Source organism: Prionailurus viverrinus, chromosome B3 (genome assembly GCF_022837055.1).
Source record: "Prionailurus viverrinus isolate Anna chromosome B3, UM_Priviv_1.0, whole genome shotgun sequence".
NCBI lineage: Eukaryota > Metazoa > Chordata > Mammalia > Carnivora > Felidae > Prionailurus > Prionailurus viverrinus.
The window spans coordinates 80,618,563-80,631,484 of record NC_062566.1 but is presented as its reverse complement, the minus strand read 5'-3'; the positions used below and the strand labels follow the sequence as shown (position 1 = coordinate 80,631,484).

General features: G+C 35.9%; 2 protein-coding genes and 1 non-coding gene across 12 annotated transcripts in view; 2 read left to right on the top strand and 1 right to left on the bottom strand.

The window, feature by feature from the left end:
* The window catches only part of RALGAPA1 (Ral GTPase activating protein catalytic subunit alpha 1), a 273,838-nt gene that overhangs the window by 15,317 nt on the left and 245,599 nt on the right, over nt 1-12,922 (top strand). The gene's annotated exons all lie outside the window — the stretch shown is intronic.
* On the top strand, nt 6,801-7,244 carry LOC125167463 (small ubiquitin-related modifier 2-like). Its single transcript, XM_047861612.1, has 3 exons — nt 6,801-6,876; nt 6,928-7,110; nt 7,168-7,244. The coding sequence occupies exons 1-3, from the start codon at nt 6,801-6,803 to the stop codon at nt 7,242-7,244; spliced, it is 336 nt and encodes a 111-aa protein (XP_047717568.1).
* On the bottom strand, nt 11,920-12,064 carry LOC125169375 (U12 minor spliceosomal RNA). Its single transcript, XR_007153670.1, has one exon. It is a non-coding gene; the product is annotated as a U12 minor spliceosomal RNA (small nuclear RNA).

Below are 12,922 nucleotides of genomic sequence, written 5' to 3'. Positions count from 1 at the left end.
TGGTGTAGTTTTCTTAGTATTTCTTGGCTTTTGGGGTTCATTGAGTTTCTTAGCTTGCTTGAGTTTATGTTTTCAGTAATTTTGATCATGTTTTCCTACTTCTTCCCCTCCTTTTTTGGAATTTCATTTATTAGTATATGAGAGAGTATTAATATTAGATTAGTATATTGGGAAAGTATTAGTGTAGTATATTAGAAGGTCTCTTGGCTTGAAAAGAACGGACATTCTTTTCATGTTGGGGGATTCTTTTTTCTGTGTTTTATCTTGGATACTTCCTATTGTTGTCTTCAAGTTCACTAGTATTCAGCTTTATGCAGTCTGTCATTAATCTTATTTAATTTTCATCTCAGATGTAGTTTTTATTTAGTTCATTTTGGGTATAGAATTGTATCATTTGCATGTCTTTTTTTAACTTCTTGAACACATGGAATACAATTAAAGTAACTTGACATACTTCTGTGCTCATTCTAACCTCTGTCATTTCTGGGTCAGTTTTTTTTTTTTTTTTTTAATTTTTTTTTTCGACATTTATTTATTTTTGGGACAGAGAGAGACAGAGCATGAACGGGGGAGGGGCAGAGAGAGAGGGAGACACAGAATCGGAAACAGGCTCCAGGCTCTGAGCCATCATCAGCCCAGAGCCCGACGCGGGGCTCGAACTCCCGGACCGCGAGATCGTGACCTGGCTGAAGTCGGACGCTTAACCGACTGCGCCACCCAGGCGCCCCTCTGGGTCAGTTTTAATCAATTAATTATTTTCCTTATCCTGGGTTTTTTTTTTCCTGCTTCTTTCTCTGCTACCAATCTTGGGATAGGTGATATTGTGAATTTGGCCTTCTTAGCTTTTGGGTATTTTTGTATTCCTATAAATTCTTAAGCTCTATTCTGGGATGCAATTAAATTACTTGAAAACAGTTTGAGCATTTCAAGTCTTGTTTTTATGATTTCTTGATGGATCTACCTGGGACTAATTATTACTTTTATGAGGCAACATTTTTCCAAGTATTCTGCTCAATGAATGCCCTGCAAATTGTGAGGTGTTTTTTTGTTTTTTGGTTTTTTTTGGTTTTTTTAGTTCAGCTCTTGGAAACAGGTGCTATTCTCAGTCTTATGTGAGCATCTGTTACTGTTCTCTCAAATTCTATCACATAGTTCTTTCTCTTAGAAGTTTCCTTAATGATCATAAGGAAGGGGACTTTCCCCAGTATACTGAGTTCTCACTGTGTGTGTCTCTTTCTTCTTTGGTGCTTTGCCTGTGAATTCTAATTATCTTCCTTTCCCTAGACTGTCAGCTAATAATCTCAATTTATGGATTCCACTGGCTCTGCCTAATTCCCTTTCTTCATTACCGTGGCCTTGAAACTCTTAAGTCAGTAAGCTGGAGCAGTCCCAACATACCTGTTGGTGTGCCATCTGTCAGGAATGACTTTCTTTACCTGATGTCCATACTTCCTTGAAAAAAACAAACAACCCCACAAAAAACCCTAACATAAGTTTACAAGGCATTATACATCAGATGTTGATAATAAGAGGTTCTCTGAAATGAACGAGACTGAAAATTGGCTTTATACAAAGCAACTTGCTTCCCATTTTTTACTTTTTTGCATTTAGAGAAGAAATTTACTATCAATTGATGACTGAAAAACACTTGTCTTTCTCCAGTCTGGATATATTAATGTTTTCCCAAAGAAAATTAAATTAAAATATCCTAAATCAGAAATGTAAAGAATATTCGGTAGGCATAAATGGTAATGTATAAGGACAGAAACAAGTACCATATGTTCATTAATTAAGTAAGTTAAAAATGGTACAGATGAACTTTGAACTGATATGAGTGAAAATGTGTCATTGTAGGAGTCCTTGTGAATTGTAAACTGCTTATAAGAATAAATTGATTTGATAATTGAATATATTTTTAAGGGTTTGATATGCAAAGTTAGTAATTCTATATATATGACATTAGACTCTTTTTTATTCTTTAATTTGTATGTAGTCTTTAGTTTATATTCTTTGAGTCTTACTGATTTGAAAAATTAATTTGACCTAATTGAAATACTTTATCTTTGTGTATTTAGGAAGAAGTGATTTACTGAGCAGATTATTTACATAAATGTTACTGATTATTTTGCTTAGTAAAATAAACTGTTTCAAATACTGTGAGCTGCTTCTGCATTAACATTTACTTTTTATTAAAAATTTTATTGCATCTAAATAATTTTACATGGCTTATAGGCCTTCATAAAATGTGGAATAGAATGCTTAGTGATAAAAAAGATAACTAAATAGCCACTACTTAAAGAAAGGAAACATTGTCAGATTCTAGAAATGAGCTGATTAAAGATCTCAGGCATTGAATTTGGTTCTTAGGTTTCCTGGTGGCTAAAGTGAAAAGAGAAACATGTTGGGTTAAGTTTTCAGTGTCTTAAAAAAGAAAACATACTTTAAAAAAAAAACAAAACTTTTTCTTGCATCTAAATTCAGTCACAGCTTATGTGTATATGTATGTGTGTTCATATATTATCTAATGTCTTTTCTTCTAGAAGGATCCTGTGATAGAAATAGATCTTAGAGAAAATAGGAAATAGGTATAAGTATGTTTGTTAGATCTATTTCTAATTTTACATGTCTATATAATCTGAATGATTTTTTAATGTATTTCTGTAAATGGCATCATTCTTCAAGTTACTAAAACATGAAATTGATTTTTGACAATGTGGTAGAAAAATAAATGGATGTAAGGGTAGCCCACAGACACCTCAAAGTCTTAAGTGTCCCTACCTACATATATGTATCTTTGTCTACCACAGTGTCTTCTTTAATTCTTGTTATCCCTCTCTGTTACTTTACATTTCAGCAGTATTGAATGAGAAATCACTTTCTGTGATACCTGTACCTTTGTTAATGATATTTGTTGTATTATATCTTCCCACCAATCACTCTTAACACCTGAAGGCTTCTGCTCTTCCTTTAAGGCTCATAGCTTTGGTGAAGACGTCCCCATCAGATGGGCATAGGAACTTTTCCTACACTGTGCTATTTACTTCTAGTAATTTGGTTATTTTATTACAGTGTATTCGTTTGTATGACTATATCTTAACCTTCCTGAGGGCAGAGGTATGTCTTTTCATCTTCATGTCTCTGGATATAGTATAATGCCTGGCATATAACAGGTGCTCAGTAAACATTATGTAGTTCAAGAATGAATATGTTAGGTATGAGAACAAAGTTGCTTTTTTGTGAACAATTTTCTTTCAATTGATGGTGGTAGAAAAAACATTTTAAGTCAATGTCCTGATTAGAAAGAGACTTTGGTTTTTCCCCATTGATGGGGAAAAATTGAGACCTTTCCCCCTAAGGTCGGGAACATGAAAGAGATGTTCACTCTTACCACTGTTCAACATAGTACTGGAAGTCCTAGCCTCAGCAATCAGACGTCAAAGAGAAATAAAAGACGTACAAATTGGCAAGGGAGAAGTCAAACTTTCACTCTTTGCAGATGATGTGATACTCTACATGGAAAACCTGAAAGACTCCACCTAAAAACTGCTAGAACTGGTATGTGAATTCAAGAAAGTCTCAGGATGTAAAATCAACATTCATAAATTGGTTGCATTTCTATACACCAATAATGAAGCAGAAGGGAAATCAAGGAATCGATCCCACTTACATTTGCACCAAACACCATAAGATACCTAGGCATAAAACTAACCAAAGAGGTAAAAGATCTGTAAGCTGAAAATTATAGAAAGCTTATGAAAGAAATTGAAGAAGGCACAAAGAAATGTAAAAATGTTCCATGCTCACGGATTGGAAGAACAGATATTGTTAAAACGTCTATACTACCCATGGTGCCTGGATGGCTCCGTTGGTTAAGTGTCTGATTTCGGGTTGGGTCATGATCTCGCGGTTCATGGGTTCGAGCCCCATGTTGGGCTTTGTGCTGACAGCTCAGAGCCTGGAGCCTGCTTCAGATTCTTTGTCTCCCTCTCTCTCTGCCCCTCCCTTGTTCATGCTCTCTCTCTCAAAAATAAACATTAAAAAAAATGTGTATACTACCCAAACCAGTCTACACATTCAATGTAATCCCTATCAAAATACACTAGCATTCTTCAAGAACTAGAACAAATAATCCTAAAATTTATTGGAACCAGAAAAGACCTTGAATAGCCAAAGTAATGTTGAAAAACAAACAAACAAACAAACAAACAAACAAACCGAAGCTGGAGACATCACAGTTCCAGACTTCAACCTGTATTACAAGGCTGTAATCATCAAGACAGTTTATGGTACTGGCACAAAAACAGACACACAGATCAATGGAACAGAATAGAGAACCCAGAAATGGACCCACAAATGTATGGCTAACTGATCTTCAACAAAGTAGGAATGAGTATCCATGGAAAAAAGACAGTCCCTTCACCAAATGATGCTGGACAGTGACATGCAGAAGAATGAACCTGGACCACTTTTTTACACCATACACAGAATTAATTCAAATGGATGAAAGACCTAAATGTAAGACAGGAAACCATCAAAATCCTAGAGGAAAAAACAGGCAATAACCTCTTTGACCACAGCTGTGGCAACTTCTTACTAGACGTGTATCCAGAGGCAAGGGAAATAAAAACGAAAATGAGCTATTGGGACTTCATCAAGATACAAAGCTTCTGTATAGCCAAGGAAACAATCCATAAAACTAAAAGGCACTAACTGAATTGTAGAAGCTATTTGCAAATAACATATCAGATAAAAGGTTAGTATCCAAAATCTAAGAAGAATGTACCAAATTCAATACCCAAAGAACAAACAATCCAGTGAATAAATGGGCAGGAGATGTGAACAGACACTTTTCCAAAGAAGACATCCAGGTGGCTAACAGACACATGAAAAGATGCTCATCAGATCATCATAGAAATACAAATCAAAACCACAATGAGATACTACCTCACACCTGACAGAATGGCTAAAATTAACAACTCAGGAAACAACAGATGTTGGTGAGGATGTGGACAAAGGGGAACCTTTTTGCACTATTGGTGGGAATGCAAACTGGTGGCAGCTACTCTGGAGAACAGTATGGAAATTCCTCAAAAAATTAAAAACAGCTACCTTATGACCCAGCAATTGTCCTACTAGGTATTTATCTGAAGGACACAAAAATGCTGATTTGAAGGGGCACATGCACCCCTATGTTTATAGCAGCATTGTCAACAATAGCCAAATTGTGGAAAGAGCCAGAATGTCCATTGACTGATGAATGGATAAAGATGTTGTATATGTGTTTATATACATATATATACAAAGGAGTACTACTTGGTGACCAAAAAGAATGAAATCTTGCCATTTGCAACAAGGTAGGTGGAAGTAGAATGTATTCTGCTAAGCGAAATGTCAGGGAAAGGCAAATATATGATTTCACTCATGTGGAATTTAAGAAACAAGACAGATGAACATAGGAGAAGGGAAGGAAAAAGCAGAAAAAAAGGTAAGCAAACCATAAGAGACTCTTAAACACAGAGAACAAACTCAGGGTTGCTGGAGGGGAAGTAGAAGGGGGATGGGCTAAATGGGTAAGGGGCATTGAGGAAGGCACTTGTTGGGATGAGCACTGGGTGTTATTTGTAAGTGATGAATCACTGGATTCTACTCCTGAAGACAATATTACACTGTATGCTAACTAACTTGATTTTAAATAAGTAAATTAAAAAACACACACACACACAAATGACAACCTGCAAAAAAAGAAAGAAAGAAAAAAGACCTTGGGTTGTCTTTAGTACCTGTGCAGAGAAATTGGTTCAGAACCTAAAGTCTGTATAATGTAAAAAATAAAAACAAAAAACAGCACTTTAACTGAAAAATGTTTATGGCATTATGGAAGAAGTTACCAGATAATCTTCCCTCATTATTGAAAGAAATCTTCATGACTCTTATATAACATCTAATTTTTAGAAAACTTCTATCTGATAGACCAACAATAACCACCCCCATTTAATAGAATACACTGATCTGTAGATACCAGAGAGAAGATGAGTGAATGTAACGCAGAACATCAAGTTTGTGGCCCTAATCCGTCATCGCAGCCATAGGAGACAAATACAGATTTCTTAGTGTCTTGACCTTTTGCTCTTCCTTATGAATTTGGGAATCCGTTTGTTAAATCCCTAAATAATGTTTGGTAGGACTTTTTTTATTGAATGGACTTGAATCTGTAGGTTTAATTTAGAAGAGGTTAACATTGGTTAGGGTATCAATTCTTCCTATTACAAGGAGACTCCATTTATTTAGCCTCTTTATAAAGACTTGCATATCTTTTTTATAATTAAGAACAGTTACATTAAAAAAAAGAGGTTAAGTTTTAAAAGGAGGACTTCTGTTATAGAAGGATCTCATGTGACCACTTCATTAAATGGTGGTTTAGATAAAGATCAAGAAGAAAGAATGCTCATCTGCATAAAAAGTGATAAGTAGATCACTACTTTATAACAGAATTAATTAAAAATAGTTGGAATTCTTCATAAAATGGAAAGTAGTAAGGAAACCTATTTTATATTGGGATAGGAAAGCCCACTTTCAAAACTTACACCGGAATTAAAAATTGTCACAGAAATGATTAATAAATTTACCTGTTTAAAACATTTTGTATTTCTAACAGTAAAACCTTTCATTAACAGAGTTAAAAGATAAACATCAAACTATGAAAACACTTGCAACATGTTTAAGAGAGCTAATTTCTTAATTTATGGACTGTAAAATGTTTATGAAATTTGGAAAAGATTGTGATTGTGTGTTATCGAGATATGTTACAAACAGACCTTCTTGGCATGCCTGCTCCCTCCTCCACTGCTGCCTCGTCCTTCTGCTGCTCTTCTCCTGGTGATGCTTGTGTGCTGGTTCCCTGAGGTACCAGTTGTCTCTCTTGTGAAGCAGCAGCGAAGGAGACTCTGGTGTTTACTGTGGCTGATGAAAAGCCCAAGGAAGGAGTAAAGACTGAGGACAACTATCATATTAATTTGAAGGTGACAGGGCAGGATGGTTCTATGATGCAGTTTAAGATTAAGAGACATAAACCACTTAGTAAACGCATGAAAGCCTATTGTGAATGGCAGGGTTTGTCAATAAGGCAGATTAGATTCTGATTTGATGGGCAGCCAGTCAATGAAGCAGACAAGCCTGCACAGTTGGAAATGGAGGATGAAGATACAATTGATGTGTTCCAGCAGCAGACAGCAGGCATCTACTAAAAAGAGAACTGGCGGGGCGCCTGGGTGGCGCAGTCGGTTAAGCGTCCGACTTCAGCCAGGTCACGATCTCGCGGTCTGTGAGTTCGAGCCCCGCATCAGGCTCTGGGCTGATGGCTCGGAGCCTGGAGCCTGTTTCTGATTCTGTGTCTCCCTCTCTCTCTGCCCCTCCCCCGTTCATGCTCTGTCTCTCTCTGTCCCCCCCCCCCCAAAAAAAAAAGTTGAAAAGAGAACTGGCTACCTTACTCCAGAACTCTGTTCCTCCAGACCACGACATTTTCAGGAAACCGCAATTTGGTTCTACCACATCCTGACTACCACAGTATAGTTTTCTCTGTTCTTTCATTTTGTATGTGTATGTGCATGAGTATATTGTATTTTTTAAATTAAATGGCCAATGGTATGTTTTGATTGACATCAAATGAAGATGGGATGGGGAAAAATGCTGGTTCTGTGAAAATACCTCCTTTCTCCATTAGTGGTATGTTCATTCAGCTCTTATCTTTATATTCCAGTAAGTTATTTTTCTCTCAATGTTTAATAAAAAAAGAACAACATAAAAATCCTTGCATACTTTATTGTAATGGCGAATTCTCATGTTTTTCTTTTATAACTATATGAAGCTGTTACATATAGGGCAATCTGTCTTTACATAGGGATAAATTACTCTAAATGAATCCTAGATAGTTTTCCCTTCAAGTCAAGCTTTGCTTTTCTTTCTTTCTTTCTTTCTTTCTTTCTTTCTTTCTTTCTTTCTTTCTTTCTTTCTTTCTTTTTCTTTCTTTCTTTCTTTCTTTCTTTCTTTCTTTCTTTCTTTCTTTCTTTCTTGTGTTCATTTTTGAGAGAAAGAGAGAAGCAGAGTGTGAGTGGGGAGGAGCAGAGAGAGGGAAACAGAATTGAAGCAGGCTCCAGGCTCTGAGCCATCAGCACAGAGCCCAAAGCAGGGCTTGAATTCACAAACCGTGATCATGACCTGAGCTGAAGTCAGACACTTAGTCAACTGAGCCACCCAGGCACCTTGAGTTTTGTTTTCTAAATAAACTTCTGTTTAGGGGTGGTGCGTTGGTTGAGCATCTGACTCTTGATTTTGGCTCAGGTCAAAATCTCATGGTTGGTGAGATGAGCCCTGAGTTGGGCTCTGAGCTGACAGTGCAGAGCCTGCTTGGGATTCTCTCTCTCCCTATCTCTGTGCCCCCACCTTGCTGCTACACATGCACTCTCTAAAAATAAATAAACATTAAAAAAAATTTTTTTTTTTAAAAAAGACCCTCATAATATTGCCGGTGGAATATAAATTAGATGGCATTTTGACTGTTAAGCATCAAAATTTTAAAAACGTACATATATGGGGCTCCTGGCTGGCTCAGCCAGTAGAACATGCAACTCTTGATCTTGGGGTTGTGAGTTTAAGCCCCATGTTGGGTGCACAGCCTACGTGAAATGAAAGGAAAGAAGAGGGAAATGGAAATGGAATGACACATGCATGTACATTGAAGCCAGCATTTTCATTTCTTAGAATTCTAAGAAGTGGTTACATGTGTAGGATCCACTGCAGTGTTTAGTGAAAAATTTGAACCAACCTAAATGTTCATTATTTGGAGATTAATTTTGGATTTTAGGTATAATACTACAGTTGAGTGTTAGGAGTCTCAGGAAGCGTTAGGATTCTAATGATTACTAAATAAATAAGTTGACTTTTTCACATAAACACAAAGTATATTTCAGATATGTTTCTGTCACTTCACTATCTTTGAGAAGTTTTTTAAGGAGTGAACATTTTTATAGAAGTAGCTGTCATATTGGTAATGATAACTCGTATTTTTGACCACTTATATGTGGCAGGCCTTGGACAAAGCATTTCACATGTGTTACCTGACTTAATTCTTGTAACAGACTAGTGTGAGAGACAGTAATTAATCCCTAGAAACTTGAGTATTAAAAAGCTAGTAAGTAGGGGGATATAGTGGAGAAAGTCAGAATATCCAGGTTCTGATCTCACCTATATTATTCACCTACTATTTTTGTAGATACTTTACATATCTTATAAAATTAAAATAATAACACTTCATGTATTATTGGAAGATTACATGAAAAAATGGATTTGAAGCACAAAATTTATGGGAAGAATTTAAAACATTATTTGAATTTTGATTGGAATGTTAAAAGTGATAAAATTAAAGATATTATGACCTATTCAAACTCAGTAAGAATTTGTTCTTGAGAAATAGAATACAAAACCCTGAATGATCTTTTTTTAAGTTTTTACTTTAATTTTAATTAGTTAAGATACAGTGTCATGTTAGTTTCAGGTATACAATATAGTCATTCACCAATTTTATACAACACCAGTGCTACCAGTGCTCATCATGAGATGTGCATTCCTTGATCCCCATCACTTGTTTAACCCATCTACCCACCTACCTCTCCTCTGATAACCATAAGTTTGTTCTCTGTAGTGAAGAGTCTGTTTCTTGGTTTGTCTTTTATGTTCTTTGTTCATTTGTTTCTTAAATTCCACATATGAATGAAATCATAATGGTATTTGACTTTTTCTGACTGACTTATTTTGCTTAACATTCTACTTTTGAGCTCCATCCGGGTTGCAAATGGCCAAATGATAATGGTTTAGATTCTGTATTTTCAGTCTCTAAACTACTAAAAAGGGATAAATTAGAAAATTATTTAAAAGTTACATTTTGGGGAAACAAGATTTGAATGAATGAAAGGAAATTCATTGTTGGTATTTTATTTCAGTTAAACACAAGGAAATCCTTAAATTGTGTTACCTAGCAACAGTACTCTTTCCTTCCCCACCCAGAACTATTTTGAAGTAAAATTGCTAGTAAAAGGTACATTTATGTTACCAAAAATATGTTGTCATTGAGTTCTTTTAAACCAGAAGGTTCAAAGTTCCCAATCACCTTTCCTTTTCCATCAGTTGTCTTTGGAGCCTTACAAAGGCAAGTTGATTGTTACAAGAAGCTGCTGCTCATAAACATGCTGTTTACTGTAAGATATCTTTAAGGAAAATAATTATGCCTCTGTGCTGTAACTTATTTCTTTAAAACTCTTTTGGGGCACCTGGGTGGCTCAGTCAGTTAAGCATCCAACTTTGACTCAGGTCATGATCTCACGGTCTGTGGGTTTGAGCCCTGCGTCGGGTTCGATCTCATGGACTGTGAGTTTGAGCCCTGTGTCAGGCTCTGTGCTGCTAGCTCAGAGCCTGGATCCTACTTCAGATTCTATATCTCCCTCTCTCTCTGCCCCTTCTCTGCTCACTCTCTCTTTCTCTCAAAAATAAATAAACATTAAAAAAATTAAAACTCCTTTGAAGATGATGGATTTGAGCAACCATTTGAATAAATACATAGTGCTTTGCTAGATTTCAGGCAACTGCAAAGGAGTAAAGGGGTTGATGGCACAATAAAAGAATCATGTCGAATATGAAATGAGTATAAAAGAGAAAGATGGTAGGAATTTGTAATAGCATTTACTTTCCTTTATTCATTGTAATACGTTTTTCAAACATGCTTATGTTTATTTTCAGTATGCAAAAGGATGCCTTCGAGTGTAGGGAAGTGAGAAATTATTTTCTATTTGAGAGGTCTAGAACTGGATCCAGAATGATAGTAGCAATGTATTTTGATTGCTCTTCTATTTCTGACCACTCAACTAAAAGAAAGAGAGAGACATTTTATATAATAGCAGTATACTAAGAGCTAGCTAGTGTTTGATCCTGTAAAAGTGAAGGTAATGCATTTGTTCACAGTAAACATCAGTAATTGGTGATAGAACAGTTCGTGTTTCTAGACTTAGAAAAGAAGTACTTTTTTTCAGTGCTTTTTAAATTCTCTTTTTCATATTCTTTTTCAGACTAGCCTAGAAGTTCTAGCTTTCAGATTCAGTTAGCCAGATAAGGTTGAGCAGATCTGACAAATTGGGATGTCAAGGAGTTGAATATAAGACTAAAAGGAATAGATTATCAAAATAAGAAAGAAACATAAATCTACATCTTTTAGCATTCTCTCCCCAGGTCTCCTTACCCTCTTCCCCTGGCAACCATTAATCTACTTTCCATCTCTATGAATCTGACTATTCTAGATGTTTTGTATAAATGGAATCATAAAATACGTGGTCTTTTGTGTTTGGCTTCCTTCATTTAACATGTTTTCAAGGTTTATCCATGTTTTAGTATTTAAGAGTACTTCATTCCTTTTTATGGCTGAATAGTAATTCAGTTTTAGGGATATACCACATTTTGTTCATCAGTTGGTGACATTTGGGTTGTTTCCACTTTTTGACTATGAGGAATAATTATGTACAAACATTTATATCGTGTTGTTTTTAATTTTGGGTATATACTATTCCAGGAGTTGAATTGCTGGGTCATACAGTAATTCTGTATTTAACTTTTTGAGGAACTGCCAGACCATTTGCAAAGCAGCTGTATCATTTATATTCCATCACCAGTGTACAGACCTTTCCCTCCATGCTTGTCAGTGGTTGTTATTATCCATCTTTCTGAGTATAGCCATTGTAATGGATGGGAAGTGGTGTCTCATCGTGGTTGTTTTGTTTTTGTTTTTTCCTTGGAGGCCAATCCAGTTTTTTATGGGAAACCAGCATTTCTCCAGTCTTATCTTCATACCACTCTGCTCTTTCAGTGTTAAGCGGGGCACGGGCAGATGGTGATTCCAAGGCATCTTGCAAAGTAGACAAGTCACCTTAGGGGCAAACTTTACCCATTCAAAAATTTTTCTCACATTAGCAGTCAGAATTTGGGTGTCACCTTGAATCATTGTTTTCCTTACTCATTAAGGCATTCATTGTGGTTTTGATATACATTTCCATGATGGCTAATGAAGTTGAGCATCTTTGCATGTGTTTATTGGCCATTTGTGTATCTTGTTTGGAGAAACGTCTATTCAAATCCTTTGCCTAATTTTAATTGAATTATGTTTCATTCTATAGTTGAGTTATATATTCTGGATAGTAAGCCGTTATAAAATGTTTAATATGTAAGTATTTTCAGAAATCTGTAGATTGTCTTAATTTCTCTATAGTATCCTTTGAGACAAAAAAAGTTGTGAGTTTTGATGAAGTCCAATTTATTTTTTCCCTTGTTGGTTGTGCTGTTGGTGTCATAAGTAAGAAATAATTGACTAGTTCAAGATCATGTTTCTTTTAAGAGTTTTATAATTTTTATTTTACATTTAGGCTTTATGAGTTAATTTTGTGTACGGTATGAGATAGTGATTCCACCTCGTTCTTTTTTAAAAAAAAAATTTTTTTTTTTAATGATTATTTCTGAGACAGAGACAGAGCATGAGTCGGGGAGGGGCAGAGAGAGAGGGAGACACAGAATCCGAAGCAGGTTCCAGGCTCTGAGCTGTCAGCACAGAGCCCAACGTGGGGCTCGAACTCACAAACCGTGAGATTATGACCTGAGCCGAAGTCAGTTGCTCAACTGGCTGAGCCACCCAGGCACTCCATCCACCTCATTCTTTTCACATATTTTTATCCCAGTTGAGTTGTCTTAATACCTGCGTTGAAAATCATTTGACCATTAGTGTAAGAGCTTATTTCTGGACTCTTAATTCTGTTGTATTCATCTCTATATCTATTATCCCAATACCACACTGTTTTGATTACTGTAACTTTGTAGTAAGTTTAGAAATTTG

Bases quoted from the DNA above. Each gene is read 5' to 3' on its own strand.
- LOC125167463 (XM_047861612.1), top strand. From the start codon at position 6,801: ATGTTACAAACAGACCTTCTTGGCATGCCTGCTCCCTCCTCCACTGCT. The intron at 6,877-6,927 runs GTGATGCTTGTG...TCTCTTGTGAAG, and splicing joins CTTCTGCTGCTCTTCTCCTG to CAGCAGCGAAGGAGACTCTG. The intron at 7,111-7,167 runs GTTTGTCAATAA...TCAATGAAGCAG, and splicing joins AGCCTATTGTGAATGGCAGG to ACAAGCCTGCACAGTTGGAA.